Source organism: Puntigrus tetrazona, chromosome 20 (genome assembly GCF_018831695.1).
Source record: "Puntigrus tetrazona isolate hp1 chromosome 20, ASM1883169v1, whole genome shotgun sequence".
Lineage (NCBI taxonomy): Eukaryota > Metazoa > Chordata > Actinopteri > Cypriniformes > Cyprinidae > Puntigrus > Puntigrus tetrazona.
In genome coordinates this window covers 10,895,817-10,922,921 of record NC_056718.1, presented here as the reverse complement: position 1 = coordinate 10,922,921, position 27,105 = coordinate 10,895,817, and the positions used below count along the sequence as shown (strand labels likewise).

Genomic DNA, 27,105 nt, shown 5'->3' with positions numbered 1-27,105 from the left:
ATTCTCACTGAAATTTCAATAGAGACAAAACACTGAAAAAAATCACAGGCTGCTTTTACAAAATTCAAGGTATTGGACTGTTATAGATCATTCTCGACCATACTATTGCCGTTTATATTCAGTCTGGAAATTTAAAATAAGACACATTCCACAAATACGGATGACTTTTTTCATTTAACGGCGTACAGCCCCTGTTGTTTAAATAAGTTAATGTTTGAATAACATATCAAACATAAAATTAACCTCGTATAACAACAAGTAGTTTGGCTACAAAAATGTATTGATCCCCCCCTTAAATGTGGATTTTGGACTGCTCCAACTCAGGGGTGACGCATAGAAATAAAATTGTAAAATAAAATAAATGTTTAAAAAGTCAATTAAATTGAATTTAAATATATAAAGAAATTTAATTAAACCAAAGGTACTGTAATAAATAAACGAACAAATAAACATCTTTCAGATATGAGACTTTTAAGTTTATCCATAATAATCCTAAAAACAACGACAAAAAAAACTATGGTGCCCTGTTCAGTTAATTTAGGCAATCTTATTGCCCATTTTGGTGCTTTTTAATTAATAATTTTATATTTTTTGTCCAATGTTTATTGCTATGAGTTGCAGAAAGATTATATTAGACATAACACGCATAAAAATAGAAAATATAATTATGTTTGACCACCTTGAGTAAACTTTCGATACAAAAGTTAAGCGCCTCCTTTCATTTTTTTTTTTTTTTTTTTGAGCGAAAAAAGACAGGGGGCGTCAAATACCTCACATCACAAAGATGATTTAATCAGCTGTCTCTGACAAATGATTTAGCTAATATTTAAATACGCAGTTTCACCGTCTGTTTTGTTTGTATCACACAGCCACCTTAAAGCCCACTCAAATGTTAAACTTAAGTTTAAACCCTTACTCGTGCGCGTTCGTAACGTTACGGAGAGCTTGTTTACTAAAAAACTACGCTCGCGACCCGCTCGTGCCAAACTGAACACTTTTACGCAATCCCTCCCCCCGCTCCAGAACAATGGTTTGATCCAGACTGTTGCAACGCTTCGGGAGAGCGCAGATACATATTGAATACATTACAGCGGAGCTGCTCCATCCACGGCGATCGAAGGTTTCGCTTCAACGCAGACCGACGCGTGTTCTCCCTAACAAGTTGGAGCACAACATCGCTATTTGGAGATGCATGCTGCGACAAAACAGTCTCTTGGTTTCGCTCTCCACACTCGTCCGTGCGTACCAACGTAGGTGGAAACGGGGGCTGCGGACAGCCGCGGAGCACCTTTCCGTGGACTAATCTGAAAGTTAATTGGACCGTGGGCCTGGCGACGACGCTCGCGTGTTTCGCAGACTCGACTCCCACGCCGTTTCGCGTCGCGCGGGGAAGCGAGGGGACGGATTTTGCGACACGCCGTCGACAATGAACGTGGAACTACCTCCAGTCGCAACATGGCTGCTGCTTAGATGTCTATTGGAAAAGTTCAGCCCTGAACATTGAGAAAGTTTCTGAAATAATCCGCGTCGCGGGAGAGGAACTTTTCTGGCGTAATTCGGCTCTGGACCGGACCGGACCGGACGGGACCGCGCGGGGAATCGGAGCGAGTGCGGCTCGCCGTCATTCAGCCTGGTTCCTGCATGACAGCAGACCGACACCGAGGGCTTTCCGTGAACACTCTCGCTTTTTAACTCGGTCAGAGACGTCTGATTCTACCGCGGAAGATGCACTTCTCCATCCCCGAGACGGAGGTCCGCTCCGACGAAAACGGCTCGACTTATGTGGTAAGTCTGGCGGAGGTCAAATAAGCGTCTTGCTTTTGGAGACGCCGTGCGATAGCGGCGCTTTGAATCGTCCATGTGAACGAATCTTTGCGGCGAACGAATCTTTTCTCTGACTGACGGAATTTGAGGGAACGTGTAGGTTCATCCAGATCCTCACGAGTCTCGTTCACACCGAGAAACGGGAGAGAGGCGGAAGATTTATGAATGCATTAAAAAACGTAATTTGTTAGTTCACTTAGGCTGCTTTCGTTGGTTTGCTTTTACAACCCTAACAATTAACAAAACGGAGATAGGTGGGTTGTGTTTCCATATGAGGGGAAAACGCTTTTAACACTCTTTCTGGAGTCTCACTAGATTAGTAGAAATGCTGTTTTTTTTTTTGAAGGATAAAAGTACTCGTTTCAATCTTGAAATAATCGGTCGAGTGAGTGATTCAATGATTCATTACGCTCAGTGCATTCTTGCAGGATGAGAATAACAATTCGGTTAAAAAAAAGTTGAATGAATCTTTGTAGTGAATGGATTTAAAAAAAAATAAAACCCAACTAATAAATATGCACATGTAATAGATATTCGTATTCATACATTGTAAGAGTATAGCTGAAGTGTATTTTTAAAAAATATGTACGTAATTTGTAGTTTTATCTTACATCTTGCATTTCAGTGTATTTTATTGATTTTAATTTTTAATTTGATTTAACTGCGAGATTTAATACGCATTCCTTTGCAGCTTCTTATAAGGCAGCACGAACGATTGGACGTTCAGCTAGCATCTTCTAGAGTTGTTGTTGTTGTGTGAATTGGATTCACAGTGTCTCAGTTTTTCTGGCATCTCTCCCGCAGCCATATGCAGCGCAAGATTGCAATTTCTTTCAGCACAGCAGTTATCTAGCCTAACTGGAAACATAGCTGGCTCGCCATGAAGACATGACACTTCATTTGTCTACGAAACGGCGACTGGGGTCCATCGGCAATCGACAGCTTCGCTTTGGCACCTGAGGATACATCTGTGTTGCGCTGAACCGTGGATTGTTTACAATGCGTATTTCGTCTGAATCGTCTCTCGTAGGTGTCTGCAGATGTGGTGCAGATGTGCAGCCTGTGGGGTTGACTCTCCTTTGCCACCGAGTGATTTGAATAAGGGCTGGGGTTATTTATGAGCTCAACTGTGCGCACGGATGCTCTCAGCGCTCTTCATTAAAACACCTCCAGGAGACCCCCACGCGTTTTAATGCGCTGACCTGAAGATGCTGTGAATCATTCCTAACAGATTGACTGCAAACGTTGTTCGTGTCCGTCTGTGACTGTGATTCAGAGAGAGTTTCTTCGTCGCAGATCATCAGTGGCGTTCTTTATAGATAAGTCTTTCAAGGCCACTGAGATGTGCATTGGTCAGATGTATGAATCACGCTGACTTTATACTGCATTTATATGTTTATAACTTTTGCTCATGATATTTGTTTTGGCATAATTTAAACAGATTTTGCATAAATGATTTCGTCCAGTTTCTGGTCAAGAGGAGGATTGGTAAGGTTTTTTGGTTCTGCTTGTCTCTTCTCTTCCACGAGACACTTACTTGATCCAAATATACAGCAAAAATTGTGAAATATTATTTAAATAACTATTTTCTGTGTAAAATATGCCTATATTTTACAATGCAATTTATTTTTGGGATGTAATGGTGAATTCTCACCAGCATTTCTCCAGTCTTCAGTGTCACATGATCCTTCAGAAATTGTAGTATGCTGATTTGCTAATTAATAACATTTTTATTATTATTATTATTAATGTTGAAATTAGTGGATTATGAGGGAACCATGATATCTCAACATTCAAAAGTTAGAAAAAAATGAACTAGTTCTTTAATTCATAAAGCATGCATTAAAACGATCAGTTAGTAACAATAACGGCATTTATAATGTTCATATAAAATATAAATATAATATGTATTGAATAAATATAAAAAAAAGGCTGTTCTTTAGCAATTTCTGTTCAAGGAATCAAATGTCCATAAAAAGCACAACTGAAGACTGGAGTAATGATGCTAACAATTTAGTTAAGTTATTTTAAATTCTAATATTATTTCATAATTGCAATTTGTACTGTATTTTTAATCAAATAACTGCCACATTTGTTAGCAGAGGAGACATTCAAAACAATAAAACTGCTTTAAAGACCTGAGACGGTGAGAAGTGCTTTGTTCCTGTCTGCATTCACTCTCAAGTGTGGGTGGTTCTCTCCAGACCAAAGCGCAATATTGTTTTACTCTATATTCATCTTATTCTAAATTTGCCTTGAGCTATATTTGACAGGGATTCGCGTATATATGCTTCAGAGCCGTTTATTTAACCAAATAAGCATATTTTGCCAAAAAGCCACAAAACAGAGTGGGCTGCGATTTAAATGACTTCCTGTTCAAAGACGAGGGCAGAGAATTGTTGCATTTCCTGCAGACTCGCATACTCATTCTTCCTTTTTCGTGTTTCACAACAAGTCAAAACATGGCAGCTTCATCCTACCTCTGTCGGTAGACTTGTTCTAGCTTTGGTATCTTTGATGACTCATATGTTTCAGTGGTGTAGAGGCAGTTACGTGCCGTGCTGTCGATAATTGGGTCATCGCCTGCTGTACATATCTGCAGAAGCCTTTCATTGAGCGTTGAATGCATGCGAACTCTGTGAGGTCTGATGAAACCATCCCTGTTTTATCTACAGCAAGATGGAGAACATTACACAACAGCCTCTTGAAACGAAGTCAAACAAAGAAAAACATTTTGGGTCAGAACTGCTCGGTATTTTATGCGAATTACTCGATTTTAAACACCGCACGACCCACAAGAATGCCTTAAGAAATGTTTTCCCCGTGTTTCTGAAAAAGCAACCTTCATTTTTGGTTTCTCCGTTTTGAAATCGGAGGCCCCTAGACACATTTTGATTTGTTTAAGGATTGCCTGTTTTCTGCAGTTTAATCAACAGTCCAGCATCTCACTTTACTTCTCAACACCTAAAGATGTGCGACATGAACTAGTCAAAACAACAACAAACCAGGAAGTCGGAAAATAGCGCAAAAATGTGTCCCCAAACACCACAACAGTGAGCTTACTTTCCTTTGAAAAAAAAAAAAATGGTGGCAGGAATCCATGCATATCGAAATGTGATTATTGTGCCTTCCTGGTTGTATTTGTTGGCATGGACGCAATATCAGCAACAGCTGGAAAGCTGAGGAGAAAAAGAAACTGGTGAACTGAATGGCCTCAGTAAGGGATAACTACTTTAGCAACGTCTTGTTTTTTTGTGGTATGGCTTAAAAAAAAAAGGTCTTTGTTTGCAGTTTCAAAATGTGTTTCACGAACGATTAGCATGTTCCCATTTTTGTGTTGAAGGAAAAGAAAGATTTCAGTGTCTGGTTATTAATTAACTTTTCCAGTTTTTATTTTTATAACGTATAAATGTTTTTCCTTCTGCAGGCTTACAATATCCATGTGAACGGTGTTCTGCATTGTCGAGTACGTTACAGCCAACTCCTGGGCCTCCACGAACAGGTGACCACACAAAAATACTCATATTTTTAAAACGCTTTAAGGCTTGCCGCATGGAAAAACTGTTTATTGCAGATTAATATTTAAACACTGTTTACAAATCACTGGCTAGATGTGAAATGTTCTAAAATGGAAGTGCTTCACTGAAACTGAGGAAGCGAAACATAATTAGAGCAAAAGAACAGATATTAAGCTAGATATTGGGGTGTTTTTATTTGAAATATATTTTCATGTTATTTGTGGTGACATGGAAAAAATATTTAAAGTTTAGGCTTAAATATCAAACGAATGGGCACAGCATTAAACGTTTGAAATAACTAAAATGAAAACAACTGCTCTGTAATTTAATGTTGACTTGAGTTTGACTAGCTTTGAAGACTGTTTGATTACAGTATGTTTATACTATGCTTATAATAGATTGTGGATTTAAATGAATCACTTTCTGAATTGGATGCTACGGTTATTAATATCAACTTCTGTTGTATTGTGCTCTGCTTTGGATGCTCTGCAGTTACCCGGGAAACATTATTTACTTCAGATAGTACTTGTGTGAAGGAGGGGGCGGGCACATTTAAAATCAGTAGATCTGCCTGTGAAGCACAAACTGTAAATGAAAAGTGTAGCTGTGACCTTATTCACCGATACTGAATAGGTCACAATAGTTGGAAATATTTTGAGTGGTCTCCCACTGAAAGTGACTCATTGTTGTGATAAATGAATCTGCTTATTACCGTTCTAACACCTAACAATTTCACAGACGCTGAAGTTCTCTCTCATTCATGAGGAAAACGGTGATCTCACCGTTAACAGCATGTTATGTTGTTTCACCGTCACTGTTGCTAGGTAACAGGGCGTTGAGGGCCTAGACGGATCGTACGCGGTCATATGATGCAATCCGTAGAGGCTGTCATGGTGTGAGGCTTGCGGTTAACCACCAAAATCTGCCTTTAGATGATCACAACTTTATTAGCTATCCTTTTGTAAAAATATCATATTTAATATTCTGTATTAGTATTATGATTATTATGATATTATCATTATAAAATTACATGTCGTTTTATATATATTTATGTATATGTATATGTATGTTATTAGAGATGCATGATTGCAATTACATTTTTTTGGGCCATTTTCGATGTCCAGGTTTATGTTTGCAACAAAAAAAAGATAACTTTAATGTGCTCTGCCACTGGAAAGAGGTTGAAATAACAATTATCTGCAAATGATTCCCCCCACTAATTTTATTATTATTCATTCATTTAGGATGAGAAACATTCAAGTTGTTAGCATTCAATTGAAATCGTGGTGTCAAATCAGTGTCTAACTCGGGCCATGTGAGACCTATCTGACGTGACATAAATACATGATCAGTTACACTAAGTGTGTAGAATTATTCTTATGCAAAAAAAGTGCTGGTGGCCAAGTCTTTTTTGTTATTTTATCAGGCTTCTTGTCCAGTTGGGTAAATTCTCTCTCACTTGCCTCTTTAAAAATGGACTGAGCCCTGTTGTTTATATAGGCCCTACACATAGCCTATAACAAAAAAAAAGGGAAAAACCTTCATAGTAATTGTTTGTTTATACGTGGATGTGACGTCAAAATGGGTCACCTTGGAATCGGTAGACCGATGATCAGTGCATCTTTTACAGAAATATATATTAGTATTTATTTATATTTGTAGGTTTTTACTTTTTTCATTTTAATTCGTTTCAATATTTCTATTTAGCTTTATGTTTTTTATTTTAGTTATCTTAATTTTAGTGCTTTAACTAACTTAACTGTATTATTCTCTATATTTATTCAAATTATTCAACAATGCAGAATTTTCCCCTAAATATTTATATTTTTTCTTATTGCAGCTCTATTTCAATTATCGAAACCATTTTTAGCAGTTTTCAGTTTTAATCAACACTGCTGAATATGTTTCTGTATCATTTTCTTATTGTGCCGTTGAATAAAGTCCCAATAACACAGATGGAGCAACAGCAGGCATAATTTTAGTAGATGCTGTGAAGTGTAAACAGATTTATTAGCTTGGTGCCTGAGAGACCCGCAGTCAGCGTGTACGACAGTGCACAGCGGCCAAGGGCAGGCAGTGGTCAGTTTAATTTAGTCCTCTCAGAATAACCAAACACACTGTTTTCAGGGTTTGACCTCATCAATTTAAAATGAACTTCTCTCCTTGTGTCCTTTCAGATAAAAAAAGAATATGGAAATAATGTGGTGCCGGCTTTCCCACCAAAGAAGATCTTCACCCTTACGCCGGCTGAAGTTGATCAGAGGAGAGAACAGCTAGAGAAATACATGCAAGCTGGTGAGGAGCGCCGTCTTTTATCTCAAACGTTCACATAGAAGTTTTGAAACTTGACTTTTACAGATATACAAACAGAAACACAAAAGTTTGAAAGTTTTGAAAAAAGTCACTTTCACCAAGGCTGCATTTATTTGCTCTAAAATATAGTGAAAACAATTAATACTGTGAAATATTACTACTGCTTAACACATTTTATTATTTTTTTCAAATGTATTTATTCCTGTGATGGCAAAGCTGAATTTCCTGCGTCATTTCTGCAGTCTTTGGTGTCACATGATCCTTCAGAAATAATTCTAATATGCTCATTTTGCAAACAATTTTTATTATCATCCATGTTGAAAAGCATTTTACTGCTTAATATTGGAACTGTAATATAAGGGTAATGTAACTGTAATGTAAGGGTTCTTTAATGAAGATAACATTTAAAAGAGCAGCGTTTATTTGAGTTTTGCAACGCTATAAAACTCACTTTTGGCTAATTTAATGCATACTTTTATTCAACTTCCTTAAAATAAAAATCATATGGTCTTATAATTTCTACAGAGCTTGTTAATGTTAAGCAGGAAAGCGCCAGACACAAACACACTGTACAAAAGAGGGCCACCAGTGTGGTACAACGCTGAGGATTTTGCCATGCATGTAGTTTAACAGGTTATGAGTGAGGTTTTCTCCACACAAAAGGCTGGCAGCACCAAGAGCCGTTTGCTCTAATCCATTCCAGCACTGGCACTTTCCATCGAACAAGCTAAGCCTTGTTGAGCTTATTTGCTCACAGTCTGGAGCTGCTCTTGGCCGGGGCTCCCCTCAGTTACATCATTGAGAAACATGGTTATGGAAAATTAACCGACACAAACACACAAGCTGTTCAGAGCGAATATTTCGTTAGTTTGTGCAAATGTCTTGTGGTTGTTTGCTTGTGTGCTGTATGGGAAGTAAAAATAAGCATTATAGTTTATGTTGGTCCGTTCGCCGCCAGAATTTTTGTAAAACTGAAGTTATTATTAGTCAGGGAGGCATTGGTGGTATTTTCAAAGAAAGGCTGCATTGTATAGTCAGATTAGTTTGCATTTGCATGATTTTGACAAGCACTTTCTAAAACATTGTGGTTCAGTTGAGACACAAGAATAAAAGAAAGTTGCGCTACGTTCTTAATTGAATAGAAAAGAACATTCAGACAATCATTCTAGAAACGCTCCCAAGGGAAATTTGTACTTTGAATGTTTAAAAGGACTGTCATAGATTAACCACATCAAATATTGTCTGTTTAAAAACAATGCCATGTGCATTGGCCTTTGCTGTCAAGTAGCGTTAACCTGTTCAGTTTGTTAAAACTAATACTTTGGGAGGTTTCTGTTGATGAACTTGCTCACCGCTCAATGTTAAAGTCCAAATGACGGACCGTTATTTTTATTGGTAATGTTTGATGGTGAGATATTACAGTTGGGGTCTGTAAGATTCTGTAATGTTTTTAAAAGCATTTTATGCTAAGCAGTACTACATTTCTTTTATCGCACTGGTAATATTTCGAAATGTAACTGTAAATTTTGTTTTTGTGAATTTAAGCATCATTAGTCTTCAGTGCCACATAGTCCTTCGGAATTGATTCTGATCCATTTATCAACGTTGAAAACATTTCTGCTGCTTAATATTGTAATACTTTTTTATGCTTTAAAAAAAAAAAATGTTCAAAAACAACGTTTTGTAACAATGTCTTTACTGTCACTTTTTATCGAATGAATGCATCTTTGATGATTTAAGGCATTCATTTCCTTAGCATTAAGCATAGATTAATTCAGTATGGCAAGTTACAGGTTTTAATATCTATAATAAAGACTTTATTTTCTCCCTTGCAGTTCGTCAGGACCCCATTCTGGGATCCAGTGAGATGTTCAACAGCTTTTTGAGGAAAGCTCAACAGGTAGAATTTTTCTATTCTAATCTATTCTAATTTTATTTAGTAAAAAAGTGTTCAATTATGCATATTATTTCGTAATTTATTACCATAATTGCAAATGTAGTATATTAATTGGTTCTGTTTGAAATAGTGTAAACCTAAATGAGAAATTGTATTGTAAGTTTCCAGAACCTGTGATTTAAAAACAAAAAAAACAAGAATCCCAAACGCCGCGCATTTCCTAGTCATCCAATTAAAGGGTTAAACATCGGCTGGTCTGATTTATCTCGTTTCCTCATTAAGTTGCTCGTGTGTACAGAATTGAAGACCCAGTCCACGTGCCTCTCTCACTTCCTTACATTCTTCCACCATCCTGTACTACATTTCTTGCCCGAATCACATAGATTGCATTCATTCTTCAGGAAGTTCACTCCCACCCCACATAGATATTGGCAATTTTGCAGTCAGATCCCGTCCATCCCCCCTGCTGCCCATCAGAGAGCAGTCTGCGGGAACAGAATAGGAGATTAGACTTGGCCTCGCGTTTTCATTTTCCAATCTCTGTAAAGATCAGCTGCTGCTCTGAGACCCTCTGCCTCAGCGGGAGATGAATCATGCAGGAAGAGGGGTGGAAAAAGATGAATTTGCAAAAAGCAAGAGATAGGGTAGTGACAGAACAGTGACGATACTTCTTGTTCATTAAAAATGTCAGCAGTGCGGTGCTTTGACATTCACTACAAAACCGCTTCTCTTCTGTAAGCATATATCTTGCTCTATCAATACACTAAACTCAAAAAATTGTTTATTCGCACCCTCTGACGTGAAAGCTGGAATACACAGGAAATGAAACTGCCCTGACTTTTTGGTTTTGTTTTTTTTTTTTTTTTCTGTTCTGTTCTTGAAGTGTGTGAAAGGGTGTGATTTTTAATGTTATCCATACTGCATGTTCATCAAAATGTTCCGAGGTCAGCTGAATCTGACAGGAAGCATCAGAAGTTGAATTGGAGTGCAGCACGAAGGTGTTTCCTTAAACCCTTTTTTTTAAAGCTCATCGTTATTTGGCTGTGCTTCAGGAGACCCAGCAGATTCCCACTGAGGAGGTGCAGCTAGAAATATACCTGTCCAATGGCCAGAAGGTTAAAGTCAACATCCTCACATCGGACCAGACTGAGGATGTTCTGGAGGTGAGAAGGTTGTTTTATAACCACACATCTGCTTCATGTTCTCCTCCTGGCCTGTTTTCATTGCCTTTGCCGTTTCGACTCGCACCGTTCACTGTAATAATGTGAGCTAAAATTATTCATTAGTCTGGTTTATTCATGTCTTTTAACAATAAATACATTCATAGGCTCATGGCCAGGCACACAAAAAACATATGTACTTGAAAGGTAACACTGTTAAATACATTTGCTTATTGATCAGTAATAGGTATAGTCTTATGATACTCACAAATCCGATAATGTTTTTCAAAATATGAAGTGATGAGTGATTTCTAGCCAAAATTTCTTTGTAAGGACAACTTAGTTTGGATGGATGGAGATATACATACATACACACACAATTCAAAACTCTTTTTGTTTATTTTTTTTGTTTTAGGATAGTTTTTAATTTAACAGGTAAGGTAGATATTTTATCAAAATGTTTTTTTATTTATAAATTTTGAATTTATAAATGAATACAGATTAATATATATATATATATATATATATATATATATATATATATATATATATATATATATATATATATATATATATATATACACACACACACACACAAGTAGTCCTGTTTGCACTGTTTTTTGTTTGTTTGTTTTTTGAGTATCAAATACTGCATACTGAAATGATTTCTGAAGGATTATATGACGCTAACGTTTTGTCATCGCAGGTATAAATTACATTTAATATATTCAAATAGAAGACCGACGATATTTCAGAAAATTACTGATTCTTTTTTACTATATTTTGATCAGATGTATGCACAAGACATTTAGAACGCAATAAAGAACATTAACTACGAGTCTAACATTTGGATTAATCATTAAGTTATTTTTAATTCAATGAATACCTCCAATATGTGTTGTTCTTAGCCTGTGTTAAAAATAGAAAGCAGATCATGTGTTTCTTCACTGATTCTTTACTCTTTAATCAGCAAACTGGGGTTTTAAGGAGCTCTTTGTGGATCATAGCTTTCCCACGTGTCATGGCCGATCCAAGCTCTCATTAAAATGCACCATGCACCCATATGCAGCACGCACTGCTTTCTGCTGTGCTGTTCAAGCACACTGATGGCCCAAAGCACCCTGTAACACCTGATGAAAGTAAGAAAGTCAAGTGTTAAACATAAAACGGACATAAATGTAGTGAACTGTAACCCCATCATGGGATCTGCTTGAATGTAATGATTAACACCTAAAACACTTGAGTGGAAAGAAAAGCATCCGAAACGCTTTGAAAGTCTGGGCACAAAACAGTTGTTTTTAAAGAATGAAATAACATTGATCTGACTCGTGTTCTTTGGATATGCGAATGCAAAATTGGTTTACTGTCATCTCCTGTTGGGTAACAAGGTAGATTAATGATTTTTTGTTTTTGTTTTTGTCAGGCTGTGGCTTCAAAGCTCGACCTTCCTGATGAGTTGGTGGGATATTTTAGCCTCTTCCTGGTTCAGGAGAGGGGGGATGGGGGCTGCACGTGTGAGTATAACATTTGACCTTTTTTTTCTTTCTTTTTTTTTTTTAATATTTGGCAGAAATTGTAAGATGTGCTGGCATCAGATGTGACCTGCTGGAAAGTGGTTTGGCTATTAGTAAATGGTATCTAAAAGTCAACATACTTCCTCTGCACTGAATATAAAAAGCAGTCCTGGCAGCTCAAAAGAGAAGTCTGTGTTCTGTTGAGATGACCGCCCACTCACCACAAAAGTAAACTGAGGTCAAATAGATGAAACTTCGGTCAAGCTGTTGTTGGCACGGCACACACAGCTCTGCTGTAGACCTGTAATGCATGTTAGACAAACACCGTTATTATTATTGCTCATACCGGCTTAGGGATTGAACTAAACCCAAACCATAAGTATTAAACTTCTGGTCTGTAACCCGTAACTCTAGATATGGTTAATACCTCAAATTATGCAGCAAAACCCCTCATACATTAAATATTTACCCCCTGAGATGACACACAGATAAAAAAACATATTTTGTTTTATTTTGATACGCCACATTTTAAGAGCCCACTATTATTATTATTAATACAATTGCTGTATATCATTTGTTGTTACCTCTAATTATAAAAATGAATAATTGTTATATAGTTGTACTGTACCAGTGTTATTTTAGTATCATTGATACACTGCTATAGCTAAAAATAATTATTAAATAAAATGTTTTTAGGATATTTTACTTTGTTAACTGTAATAACCTTGTACTGTACAAAAAGATAAAAGTATTTGATAACTTTAAATTTATTTTACATAGTCTCTTATTTGCAACACTAATATTTATTTCTTAAATTCAGTTTTTTACCAAATATTAAAACCTCAAGATTTTCACAAAGTCTGTATAGTTAACACAAAAAATCCACTTGTTACAAATATTGTAAAATGCTAGAAACCTAATGGAAAACCACATTTGGGGAAACCCTATTGTAACCTAGAATTTATTGATTTTTGCCTTGCCAATAATAACATACACAAACAAAGTAGCCTGTAGTGCCCATAGTAGCCTGATCCATATAAAGGGACCAGTTACTTTGGAGGGTTGGCCATTTTGACTTGGGCCAGTAAAACACTACCCAGAAAGAGCATAGCAATATATATATCAACCATGTAACATGTTATCAATAATGTTTTTGTATGCATAAAACATAATACCTGTATGAACTTTGTAGTAAAATGAGGCATTATGGCCTCTGAGATGAAAAACTGCTGCATTTTAGTTGCCCAGAGGTTGAAAAGCAACATGAAAGAATGATTCAGTAGAAATAAATGTGCTTTTCTCCTTAGTCTGTTATAAACAATGTTTGAGACGTTGTTGGCAGGAGTAAATGCAACAGCGGGAGTATTCAAATTGGTTGTCACTGTATTGATTGATTGCGTATGGCCTGAGATGCCTTGTGCAGAGAAATATTACTTGCTCCATCTGAAATTAAACCGTTTATACACTCACTGCGAGGAGTTGTTTGCTCAAGATCATATTTAATGAAATTTTGCCTTTAAGCATCTTTTCAAATGACCAGGAGAGCACAGGGTTTTTTGTTTTGTTTTATGAACACCCCTCAGGGACAAAATAAATGAATTTCCTCACTCCAGAGTTTTTCCCTGCAATATGTGTCATTAGTTTAGGACAAAGAGCAAATCAATTTGTAAAGAATAGGCCATTTTGTCCTTGATTGTTCTGTTTCCAATTCTGCCGTCATCGTGTTATGGAATTGAACATCTTTCAAAGGCTGAATCCCTAGGAGAGCAGTAGAGTTATTGGAAGTGGAATTATTATTATTATTTTTTTTTTAGACTTCACAGACTTGGTCCAGTTCTTGAAACTGAAGGGCATCTCTACACTGATTTTATGCAGATGTCTGGCAGTCGCTCTCCTTGTCTGGATGTTATGTCGCTGTTTTGTTTGTGGAACTTTCCATGTCTCCTTTTTTTCTTTTTTTTTTATATATATGAGCTGTCATTGTTTGACTACTTTTAGCACGGAATCATCACGCATCCCTGAGGAATGACATGCTATGTGCCTCCCACTCAGTTGCAAGATCCTCACCTGAAACAGGCTTCATCCTGTCAGATTTGATGAAAAACAGTCCCCAGAAAAATCCTCCACAAAAACGAATCCGGCATCCTGCCCGATCTTGGCAGAAATGCTCATTGGACAAAAAAAAGTGAGAAAAATAAATGCGTGCAAACAAATCCTTACTTTCGATTGAGGGCCATTGGAGCCAGAATCAAGAACTGTGTGCCAAAAACATGTCGGTGCTAAAAACAGATAAATCCTACTTAATTATTATTATCGTTGCACTATTTAGAATATTGTAATGTATGATCATATATTAAATGTATATTGGTCATATTGAAAATTGATAATAATATTTAGAAATAAACACTAATAATTCTTACTCTTACCATCAAAAATAGTAATATTTTATAATAAAACACAATCCTTTTTTATCATTTACAACACTTGAGATCTTTACAGTGACAACTATAAGCAACAACCATGCCAATTAGAAACGTGGTGATAATGTTTTAGTACATATGTATTTGTAAAGACATTCCTATCACATAACACCATTCTTGTCTTAACATGCTGTCTAATGTCAGACCTCTGAAAGGGTAAGCCAAAGAGTAGATTGACAAGTTGTGACGGCATGCACTATGCTATAAATCTAACTGTTGTCTCTTCTTCTTTTCACACTCCTGTTTTTAATGTTTCTAAAAGCTCAGTGCCCATTTCAGTTCAGTCCCTGGCTTCCATCTCTCCCTCTTTCCCAACTCTAGAGAAAAACGTCTTTTCTAACAGCTGCAGCATTTATTCTCTCCCTCCCTCCCTCCTTCCCTCCCTCTGTTCTTCCTTCTCTCTCTCTTGCACAAAGTGATAAACATGTTATTGTGCCCTCTATGGCTTTAGCCAGATGGATTCTCCCCCATCTCACTTTGTTTGTTGTCATTGTTATTACTCTCCAAATGTCCTTGAGTCTGAAGGCACTCATACATTTCATCTGGTCTCTCATTCCCTCGTCCAAACCTCTCCGACATCCCACGGTGCCCCAGACGTGAGAAAACTGCAGGAATTTGAGCTGCCCTACGTGTCCATCACCAGCCTGCATAGCCCTGACTACCGTATCGTCCTCCGTAAAAGGTACAAAACTTATTTTGGAAGTGATGCTTGAGCATTCGGTCTTACTGCAAAATGTACAATAAGGCCACGTGTATTTCTAAATCTAAAACCAAAATTCAAATTCTGTCAACGTATTGTCATTTTAAACCTGCATGTGTATATTCTTTCTGTGGCACATAAAATATATTTTGGGCAACGTGGGAATCCTTGGCCTCAAAATGATGCAAAAGCAACATGAAAGTATACTTTAAAGTCTACGGACACCGTATGATAGCTGTACTGTTAAGAAGAGAGCAAAACAGAAACGCTGTTATTCATGAATCAACCATTCTGATCCGTTTTATGAACTGAATCAAATATCAATATTTTCACGGAATACGTTTTGAATGCTTTTTGGTCTTTTGTTCACACAGAGTTATCAGATTAGCTGGAATATATCCCATATAGACCACGTTTTTGTTACTTCTGTGGTGCTTCTTTTTTGTCATATTTGTGTTTGATAGCTTCAGTTATTACTTTTATTATATGGGAGATAATTGCCAGATGTTGGGGGAGAGAGAGTAAATCAGAGAGTAGACAATCAAAATTCACACTGCTCTAAAAAACTTAATTAATTTATTTATTTAAGCAGCAGATGACATAATTGCAGCGCATGCTTAAAATACATAGAACAGTGTACTGCATTCATTGGTCAGGATCAAGGGGGTGGGTGATATATCGGTAGAGATTTTGGAATATCGTCTTTATCACGGTTACACACTCACATGGCGTTGCTGTGCATTGCGTTTTTAAAAAAAAGATTTTAAGCCATTGAAGTGTAATCAGCAATGAAACTTATGAAGAATATTAAATAGTTAATTTTACTGCTTAAACCGTTAAATACATGTCAAAAATGTCCATCTTTGCAAGTATCCTTGTAAATAGCAATTTAGGTATTAAGTGAAAGAATTCAGCTGAGAAATTAAAAACACACATATAACCGTATACTGGATCCTCGCAGCTCTTAAAGTGACAGCAGTCTAATCAAACAACAGAAGAGAGAACATATTGAATTGCTTTTCACTAAAACTTTAATAAGAAGAAATAATTTCATTTAAACCGTGAAGTGAAATAAAATGACTTAAATCATCATTATATACGGTTTTGGTCATATCACTCACCTCTAGTCAGAATGTTAAAATCGCTATTATAATTTTTTTTTACATTTTTTTTTTATTATTTTTGGTAGTGAAAGGGCCTTAAAGTCTGCGTGAAATGGAAATTTCAGTGAAGTGACACACTTCCAGCTGGAAAAGAGTATTGAGTATTGAGTAGAGAGTGGGGTTTTATTTTTTTGCTCCTCGTCTCTGTTTCTCTTTGATAGCAAACTAAGGTTGGAGTGAGTTTAAGGATATTCTGCCCGAGCTGTCAAACTGGACATTTGGATAAAAGATTACCAAAACAATTTTTTCAGTGGACTATCTTGCATGGATTAATTGTTCACATCAAAACTAGCAATGTGAGATAATAAAATAAATAGAATCAATTCTGATTGCATGTAGACTTTAAATGGTATAGAATTATAATTTGTTTTGTAAAACTATCCCTTGAATAGACTTTAAACCTTCCAGTTTTTCAGTTTAAAGTTGTTTCTAGGAAACTTCAGGAGTGCTTCCCAAAGTATAAATTTAATGTTGAAATGTTTTAACAAACAGCTCTCAAAGGGCTATTAAACACATGTATATTTTCTTTAGGAAGAGGTGCCCCACAAAGCTCAGTCTTCACTGTTTAAAAGACCAGAAAGGCAGTTTGTGACTTCCTGTTGTAGACGTGGATATGAACATTACCACAGTGGTCTGATCATGTGCTTCAGCAGTAGCTTTCATATTTGCACTTTAGACTTTTTGGATGTGAAGACAGTTGGATTTAGACATCTCTTTTATGACTCAAACCGTCTCTGAAGTGCTGTGCTTTCCAGAATCTCTGAAGTGGTTAAAGCAATACAAACTATTTATTCGCTGGAAAGTGCTGGCATACGCGTACAGCATATAAATGTTGATGTTCCTAGCGGTGTATTAACTGCAGTATTCATCAGATGCCCTTTGGAGTGTGCGGTTTATGTAATGAAATAATTAGCGAGAATCGGGGGAGATTATTTATGTAAAATCTCCAGCAAGGGCATTGAAAAAGCATGTGTTTCGCCATGTGCATTGGAAGCAGGTGTGACGGTGTTACGTGAACATAAATTTCCCTTTTTTTTTAGCACGTTAGCAGAGCTTAGCAGAGATTATTTTGCTAAAAATATTTCCACTTTTACCACTTATATATCCTTGGTAAGCTAAATCTCACACCTCTTTATCTAATACTCTTGGAAAAGGTGCACAAGATGCTGGCGTGTTTTTCTTTTCAGTCCCTTCAGAGGGACTGCAGGCCTCTTGACCTACTTTACAGGAGACTACAGACAGCCTTCAGCCAGATCCCACCTGTTCACTGCATCAGGAATGGAATATAGATCTGGCTGCTCTGATTGGCTGCTGACAGGCAGGAAAGAGTAGAAAAGCACAGGAATATTTGTAATGAAGATAAATGAAAACACAGCTACTGTTCAAAACACCAGTTTGGTGTCAGTAAAGAAAGTAATAGATGCAATAAATTATTTGGACGATTAAGTTTGGATTTTTGTTAATGAATTAAGAAAAAAAATAATAGCAAGTTTATTTTAATTTTTTTATATACTTTTTTATATCTTGTGAGTTTGGAGATTTTTTTTTCTCTCCAAATTGTGTAATAAAGACTTGTAATAGACTATTTTTATATAGTGACTTAATTGACCAGAATTGTCCGTTTAAATCTCCCTAATTTCTTGTGTTTGAGTTGGGGTTTTTTTTTCAGTTCATACCTAACAATTCTGAGTCTGAGGAAATTGCTTTTTAAAAAGGTTTTTTCCTGCCAGTTCATTGGCAGAAATGGGCTTCTACATGGAAGTGACACTGAAGACATTTTTAACGTTACAATTTTATTTAATTTTTTTTCAAATGCTTTTGTTTCAAAATTTCTTTTCATGAAAATTAGAAATCCAACAAAAAAAGGTTGAAAAAAATCTTGGGTTTCCACAAAAATATTCAGTATAACTGTTTTCAGTATTGATGACAATAAGCATTTCTTGAGCAGCAAAAGAGCATATTAGAATGATTTCTGAAGGATTAAATACAAAAGTTATTTTCTCGATATTACCAATTTTACTGTATTTTTGAGCAAATAAATGCAGCCTTCGTAACATGCTCCCATGCTTTTTCTGCCCACTTGCCTGTCATGTTTACTTGAATAACTTAAAAATGTGCCAACATCAGTGGCTAAAGGCATTCAGATGAGATTTCACGGATATCCAGTTTTGGCTGCTATGTGAACAATATCCATTATTATGCAAGATTACATCATTGTGCTCTTAGGAACTCTGCTAAAACTTATTTAACAGACCTCGTTCTGCCCACGGCGTGACGAGAATAGTTTCTGACATATGGACGACGGTCAGAATGGCCATTGAGCTGGAGATTGATAATTTGCCAGATTGTCCTTTTGCTTCTAGGGCAAATGGAGACATACACTGCAGTAGCATTTGTTCAGTAACTTTTACACAAGTATTGCTGTCTAGCTATAGACAGACGCTTCATTACAGGACAGAACCATTCTGTTCTCTAAGTGTAAGATTTGAATAAAATTCTTGCTATTATTGAAAAGCTGCTGTCTAGTTGGATCCCTAGGCGAGTGTATAGAAATAGCATGATGAAGTGCAGTGCACGTGCTTTTTAGACACTTTAGTGCTTGATGGTTTTTAAATTGTTCAATCCGAAAAAAGATGTGATCAAAGCATTTCTGTTACATAACTTATCATTGTCTCCTGCCCTATTCTTAGCTACTGGGACACAGCGTACGACTGCGATGTCATGGATGACCGCGTGGGACTTAACTTGTTATATGCTCAGGTAACTAGTCTACTAGTTTAAAAGATACATCGCACAAGTTGTAACAATTTGTCTGGCAAATTATGTGGCTTCTGATTGTCAAAGAAAACGTTTCATAAAATGTGTACATTTATTTAGACTTTGTCGGAATCATCCAAAATAGTCTCTCTTTTTTTTTTTTTTTTTTTTACAGTTGTCTTTGTTTCATTTAGTTTTTATAGATGATGACAACTCTTTTATTAAAGCAATAGTTCACCCAAAAATGAAAGTTCTGTCATTAATAACTCACCCTCGTGTCATTGCAAATCTGTAAGACCTTCGTTCATCTTCGTAACACAAATTTCTGATCCTCCATAGACAACAAGACAACTGACCCAGAAAGGTGGTAAAGACCTTGTTAAAATAGTCCACGATGAATAAAGGCCTTATGGTTATGGAACGACACGGTTTCGGTTGAACTATTCCTCTCACTTAACTAATACAACAAATAAATAACACAACTGGGTTGCCTGAAGACTAGACTGAAATAAAATGGAAAATAAGAAATGTATGCTCGATTAAACATTTTAAAATAATGCTAGTTTAAACTTTATTTGTTGAGTGTTAACGTCTGCAGCCGTAAGATTAATTTAAAAGCACTTTACTAATAAAACTTGAAGTAAAACAGTAAAAATGGTGCTCCATTTAATGAGTTTTCTAGCATTATTTTAGAAAATCAACAATGAAAAAATAATTAAAAACTGAAAAACAAAAACAAAATGCAACTGCATTAAACCTAATGGGGGATTCATTATGGAAAAACTGCACAAATCAAGCTCAGAGTGAGAGAAACAGATTCTTTTCCTCTTTCTTCCACTCAGACGGTGTCTGACATAGAGCGGGGATGGATCCTCGTGAACAAAGAGCAGCACAGACAGCTGAAATCCCTGCAGGAAAAAGGCTCAAAGAAGGAGGTACGGCTGAGCTCCGCCACACACGTTATTTGATCCCCCTAGCGTCTGTGAGCTGGAAAGAAATTGACTACTTCTATAAAAGCTGAAGTCCATTCTCAGACGTGAATGTATTATGTTAAAGCCTCCAGTAATTTGTGTCTAACTATATTTTGTCCTGCAGTTCATCAGATTGGCTCAGACTCTCAAGTACTACGGCTATATCAAGTTTGATCCCTGCATCACGGACTTTCCTGAGAAGGGCTGTCATGTTATAGTCGGTGCCGGCAACAACGAACTCAACTTTCACGTCAAATTGCCCAGTGATCAGATGAAAGAGGGCAGCTTCAAAGTCACGCGCATGAGATGCTGGAGGGTCACCTCATCTGTAAGTTTGATTTATTAAAAAAAAAAAAAAGTCTTTTACAGTAATGCAAGCATCATTGTGCATTCAAAAAGGTTCATTGTTGATGTATGAGGCAAGCCGACTGCTTATGTTGGTTAACATTGCATATTTTTTTGACCAACATTAGCAAAATCAGCATAGGGAACTTTTCACCATATGCGAAACTCCTGATCAGATGGATTCCTTTTGATATTACTTAATTTTTGCTGAACCGTGGCAATTGCAGCCATGCATTTAGCATAATCATACCAAAAAAAACGTTTATTTAGCAGTTCCTGAGTTCATTTCAAAAGTATGTGAATGGTTAACTCAAATGAGGACAAATTTTTAAAGAAAGAACCACACTACTTTTATCTTTGACATAAAGATTACACATCAAATTAAACCTTTTTAAATAACTTAATGACAGCTTTATTTTAGCCTGGAATAGCTGAATCTCTGTAAACATCTTTTGTTTTGTTAAATATTAGGAAATAAAGGCAAATATGCTAAATATTTATTTGTATAAAAAATACTAATAATGCTGTAAGAATGTAAACAACTGCAAAAAAAGCTATGTGGTTTTAAATAAATATGCAAAATAAAAATTAAATGAAGTGAAAACCACAAATGGTGTGAAATAAAAGCATAAATGTTTTCTAAATTGTATTTTCTGAAGTAAAAATATATAAATCTGAAACTCCATTTTGTATAAATAATTAAAATGCTGCAAATAAAAAGTAAATGTTTTAAACGCTGCAAGTAATTTTAAAGTACCGTGCATTATTATATAAGGAATGGTTCACCCAAATTCTGTCGTCATTTACTCAGTAACCAAAACAGCCTGATTACGAACTTTCTTCAAATGATCTTCCTTTACGTTCAGCAGAACAAAGAAATTCATACCAATTTGTAGCTTCTCGAGGGTGAGTAAATGATGACAGAATTTGGGTGAGCTGTTCCTTTAAGTATAATAATGCACAGTATGAAAACTGGATTCAGTGTTTATTATAATAAAGCCTTATTTTATTTATTTATGTTATGCACTACTTTTTAAGAAAACTTCCCTTTCCGTCTCCAGACACTTCTTTTCTCTAAATTCCTTCAGTGACTGCATCTTCAGGCATGTCTGGTTGGTCTATTTCGGAAAGGGGAAGTTGAAACGGGGATGACCAAAAAAGCCTCTTTCAGCAAGGAAAAGAGACTGTGTTGTTCGTCTCTTTGCTTATAATTATCAGCCGTCAGACACTCACCCATCTATCTATTAATGTTTTTATTGGAATATACTAAATGTATGCCTTCATGGTGTTCTGCATCCATTTTGGTATACCAGAATTAGGTAACAAAATGAATACAATCTAAATGTTCACTCTGTATCTAAAAGTATTTTCAGTTTATCCAATACAAACATTTCGCTGCGTATTGGAAGTTGTTTTTGCTCCACTCTGCGGAGGTCTTGGCTTAGTCTTTGCCCTGGAACAGCAGAGTTGTGTTGCTAATGAGCTCAGAACGGCCATCCACCGAGACCAGGACCCGACGCCGAGGATGCTGGGACTGCGTCGCCGTGCATCTCTAATGGGCCTGACTGAGTTTCCTGCGTCTGTGTGAAGAAGTTGTCTGCTTTGTGTCATCTGAGACAATTCTAATGAGACGCTTTTTTTGTTGTTGTGCTGATGATGCCATGTAATTATGAGGACGTTGGCATTTAGAGCAGAGCTAATGATAACTAATTGAGCTTTGATGGTAATTGCCATGTAGAGGAGTTTAGAAAAGACCTCTGTAATTGCCTCGACACGAATAACAATGATTATGATGATCGTATTTGTGATGACCCGGCCTGATTCCACAGCAGGTGCCTGTGGCGAATGGTACCGCGAACCCAAGCAGTTCCAGTAAATGTGACGTGAAACTAGAGCTGGCCTTCGAGTACTTGATGAGCAAAGACCGTCTGCAGTGGGTCACCATTACCAGTCCACAGGTCAGCGCAGAATCAGCCGATGATACTGAAATTCAGTACTATTCTGTCTAGATAAATAGTGTGTACTATTATGTATATGGAAATGCATGCATGTGTATATATTTATGAAAAAACATTTTATATATATTATTTATTATATAATGTTTTAGGATAGGTATATAATTGTTTATATATATTAATAGAATTTAATATAAAATATAAGAATGTAAATATATAGGTGCTGTAAATTGATTTATTGCCAAAATAAGTTTTTGTTTACATTTATAAAATAAGAATGTGTGCTGTGTGTATTTATTATGCAGAATAAATATACATGGCACACATACATATTATGTAAACAATTTTTTATCTTGGATGCGATTAATTGCAATTTAATCATTTGACAGCACTAATTTTGAGATTTCCGGTTAGGAATTTTAAATGTTAGCAAATTATTTGTGTAAAGGTAAAAATAGTGAATAGTGAGTCTTAATTAAATATTCAGTATTCAATAAATGTTTAGTCTGTTTGAGAATCAGTGGAGTTTTGATTGTTTTCCCCAGGCTATCATGATGAGTATCTGTCTGCAGTCTATGGTAGATGAGCTGATGGTGAAGAAATCTGGCGGAAGCATTAAAAAGGTCAATAGGTCTATGTTCGTCTTCTCATAAAGACCTGCCAAATATCTGTGGGGTTTCTGAAATATCTTTCTGTAGACCATCAGTCTGTGGATGTATCTGTGTTTGATTCGTTCAAGAGCTTGAGTCTTAAGCCTGGAATACACTACGTGATTTTTTTTTTTTTGCATGATTTTGCTGCAGTTTTACAGTCTGAACAAGTTAAGGAAAAGTCAGAAAAGGGAAGTCAGAGCCAGTGTGCAGATTAAAGCTGATAGATTCCACAGAAAATCCAGTAATGTATTTTTTTTTAAGCTTCAGACTTTGATTCTATCCAGTCGGAGGTTATCAAACATATTTGATATTTTCAGCTGATTTTAGAACACATTTGTCTCCTAGCAACAAGGCACTCGTTTCTGAGTGAGTTTGTTTTCATCAGAATAACTTGTATGATCCTCGGTCAGTAAGTGTATGATGCCCAGTGTTTTAAAAATCATGTAGTGTGTTCCTGACTTCAGTTGGTTTTTGCCACTTGAGATATAAATGAAGAACTCTAATCTGGTTCTCAGGATAATCTGGTTTTACATGTTGGTTAAATCATCTGCAAATCTAGTTGTACAAAACTGAGTTCACTTTAAATCAACAAAGTATTTTCAAACCCATTTTTTACTTAATAATTTCTTAATCATTTACTCATCTCCTTTTCATCCACGATGTTCGTATCTTTTTGTCTTCAAGAAATTAAGGTTTATGAGGGGAAAAATATTTCAGGATTTTTTCTTCATATAGTGGACTTCAAGGCTGGCCAAAAAGACTTCAAAAGGCTCTACATGATCCCAGTCGAGAAATCATCACCTTTTTTTTTTTTTTTTTTTAAACAATAAAAATTGATATACTTTTAAACCACAAAAGCTCATTTTGCACCAGCCAAACATCACACCTTACGTAGTCATGTTGAAAAAGTCATGCATGGCATAGGTGGAAGTACCAACCCGTGTTTACAAAGTGAAAATGCAAAGTCAAACGCCCCATATGAAAAAATGTAAAAGATTGGAGGAGAAAATGAGGAGTTTTTAGCCCTACTCTTCCTTTTTGAGCCGAAGTACACAGATGAAGTTGGCCACCACTGAAGGCCACTGTATGGAGAAAAATCCTGGAACGTTTTCCTCAAAATCCTTAATTTCTTTGAGACTGAAGACATCTTGGATCACATGGGTGCGAGTAAATCAACTTGAAGTGAACTAATTCTTTAAAGTTCCCAAGTGAAAGAAAGTTCAGGAATGTTTTCTGAAAATAAATGTGGTCAATTTAAAGGGTATTTTCCGTCTTTTCCTCTATGTTTGTGTGATTTGTGTTTCCAGCAGATGCAGAAGAAGCGAGTGAACGGCTCGTTCCAGCGCTCTGACAGTCAGCAAGCTGTGAAGTCTCCTCCATTACTGGTGGGCACCGAGGTTTTTGCTAATGCAGGACACCTCTAGTTTTGATATGTAGTTAATATGTGATATTCATGACTGTTTTTCAGGACTCCCCTGATCCCAGCCGTGAACAAGTAGTCAAACTCTCTGTAAGTTGTCAATATTTGATCCATTTGATTAATTAACTTGCATTTGGAAATATCCTTCATACTGTTTAAATTTGTACTGTGTGTATTATTTACACACCATTATAGTATTTATTCATTTGAGTTGGCTTTTATTTTCACGTGTTTAACTGTAGTTTTTATTTCCACAGACCAAGCTGTCTTCTGTCTCCCTGAGAGGACTTAGTTCTTCCAACTCAGCCAGTGACATCAGTGGCAATGATTTCCATGGAAACTACGCCTTTGAAGGAATAGGGGACGATGACCTGTGATGGAGTCATCCTCAAAGACTGGACTAAAGGAGACGGATTCATTTAGCGCTTTCTCTGTGATGAGTGTAGTTTATTAGATGCCCAGTTCTGCAGTATTGTAATCCACTTTTGAAAAAAAAAAAAAAAATCAAGGGTCTCAAAAATAGCCAATGAAGTACTTTTATGAGAGGCCTCAGATTCCGTGCTCGCTCAGTAAAAAGTAACAGAAATGGGATAATTTCAAATATGAGGCATAATTAGAGACAACGTTAACTTTTAAGTTAATACAGGGTTACATAGGCACCTCAGGGCATGTCGCTACATTCAAGAGAGGCTGTGATGAAAGTTTCAGGCTTTATTGAATCGTACTTCCTTACTAGAGACACAAAACTGTGCTTTTCCTCTCATATCATCATCTGGCAGACACAAAATTCAACTGCTCTTGACAGTAGTTGCCTACTAGGGTAAAATCCATACCAGCAAACTGTTGATATGTTCCTTTTAAAATCAGTTGAGAATATTATTTAATAGAGACGTGCTTCGTATCGTTCAGTGTGCCAATGTTGTTCAAACTATTGCGTGGTAGCATCAATACGACCCATGGCGTGGTAGATCTCTGCAGCTTTCTGGGGTTTTTTGTTGTTGTTTTTTTTTCTGGACGCCTACTGCATATTCGTATTGCATATCCTGGTTGAAAACACACATCTTTATTGTGGCCTGCTTTCTCTCTGCCTTATGCTGATTCAGACGCCTTACAGTTTAACTTCTCAAATTTCAAATTAAATGTAGCGCCAGGCACGTTTGCTAAAAATCTTCTCTTTCTGGCCTAAGCTGTGTCCTGAAATCTCGCTTTGTTTTGGTGTGTTCGGCGGGCCCGCTTGCACTAGCTGAACTTATGTCTTTTTTTTTTTTTTTTTTTTTTTTTTTTTTTTTTTTTTGCACAGTGTTAAGATAGATGGCTTGGGTATTTATTGAGATAGTAAAACGGTGGGAAAACATCCTGGAACATTCGCAAGAGGTTTGTAGGTCTGTGTGTTTTTTTTTTTTTTTTTTTTTGGTTTGTTTTTTTTTTTCCTTGAACCAATATTTTAAAATAGGTTATTCATAAATGCCAAAATTATACTTCACTAAAGCATTTTGCACAAAAATCATGGTAATGTCACTTTTATAAATGTACATGCAATTTAAAAAAAAAAAATTCAGAATATTTACTAATATCTGTATTATCTTAGTATGTTACAAACAAGTACAGTTGATCAAATATAATCCAGGCTGTGTAAAAAAAAAATATAGAAACTAACATTTATCAGTGTTTACAAAATTGTAGAAAATTGTTGAAAGAGTGTTTACAAATTTCACATCTAAGCTTCAGTGATTGTCTTAGTACACTTTATGTATTTCATTTTGAAGAATATCATTCCAGTTTTTGTTTTTATTATATACATATAATCCATTCTGTATTTTACTAAATACATTGTGGCAATCATCTCAGAGGACTGTGATCACATGGTGCTTGGGAAATGGCTGTATTTTACATTTATGCTGGTTTTTTGACTGCAGTCATAGTCCTATTGAATGAAATTCCCATATTCTTCATCCCAGATAGAGATATATATATATATATATATATCTCCTCCCATGTGCAGAATGCGTAAAATGCTCATGTCTGCTGTGTGGCTGATTATTTTTGAGCTGATGACTGTAATTTGTGATTGCCATGTTCAGAGTGTTCACCAGCATCATCAGCAGCAGCATCTAGGATGAAAAGGATAAACATCTATACTCCTAAACCGTGTACATCGCTCATAAGTCAGTATGATTTATTTTTCAAATTCTCACTTCATTTTAAATTCAAGAATGGAGAAGTTAGAGCCTTCTGGGTTTCAATAAATTTAGGTGCCAAATGACGTTCCTCCGTGTTGTTTTCTGTTCCTTGGTTTAATAACGCAAGCATGATTGTCATTATCTTATATGGGATTGCCTGTAGACTCGATGACTCCTGTGCTTAGCTACTGTGCAAAACTCACTAAAGGTCCTGGTTAAAAAAAACACCATCGGCATAAAATGTCTTCTACAATT

General features: G+C 36.2%; 1 protein-coding gene across 4 annotated transcripts; it reads left to right on the top strand.

The window, feature by feature from the left end:
- The first annotated feature begins 39 nt into the window (after positions 1 to 39).
- snx17 (sorting nexin 17) lies at positions 40 to 26,934 on the top strand. 4 transcript variants are annotated; one of them, XM_043219462.1, is made up of 15 exons: positions 40 to 1,785; positions 5,252 to 5,326; positions 7,520 to 7,637; positions 9,491 to 9,555; positions 10,605 to 10,715; positions 12,136 to 12,226; positions 15,301 to 15,388; positions 19,260 to 19,329; positions 20,169 to 20,261; positions 20,422 to 20,625; positions 22,475 to 22,600; positions 23,143 to 23,220; positions 24,561 to 24,635; positions 24,719 to 24,760; positions 24,928 to 26,934. In XM_043219462.1, exons 1-15 carry the CDS (start codon positions 1,726 to 1,728, stop codon positions 25,045 to 25,047), a joined length of 1,416 nt encoding a protein of 471 aa, XP_043075397.1. In that variant the 5' UTR covers positions 40 to 1,725; the 3' UTR covers positions 25,048 to 26,934. The 4 variants fall into 4 exon arrangements, with proteins under 4 accessions (XP_043075397.1, XP_043075396.1, XP_043075395.1 ...); XM_043219461.1 differs by having other exon boundaries at positions 24,558 to 24,635; XM_043219460.1 differs by having other exon boundaries at positions 43 to 1,785; positions 22,472 to 22,600.
- Positions 26,935 to 27,105: the final 171 nt, after the last annotated feature.

Excerpts from the sequence above, each read along its gene's own strand:
- snx17 (XM_043219459.1), top strand. The coding sequence starts at position 1,726 with ATGCACTTCTCCATCCCCGAGACGGAGGTCCGCTCCGACGAAAACGGC. Across the intron at positions 5,327-7,519 it reads TCCTGGGCCTCCACGAACAG|ATAAAAAAAGAATATGGAAA; the intron begins GTGACCACACAA and ends GTGTCCTTTCAG. Across the intron at positions 20,262-20,421 it reads AAAAAGGCTCAAAGAAGGAG|TTCATCAGATTGGCTCAGAC; the intron begins GTACGGCTGAGC and ends TTTGTCCTGCAG.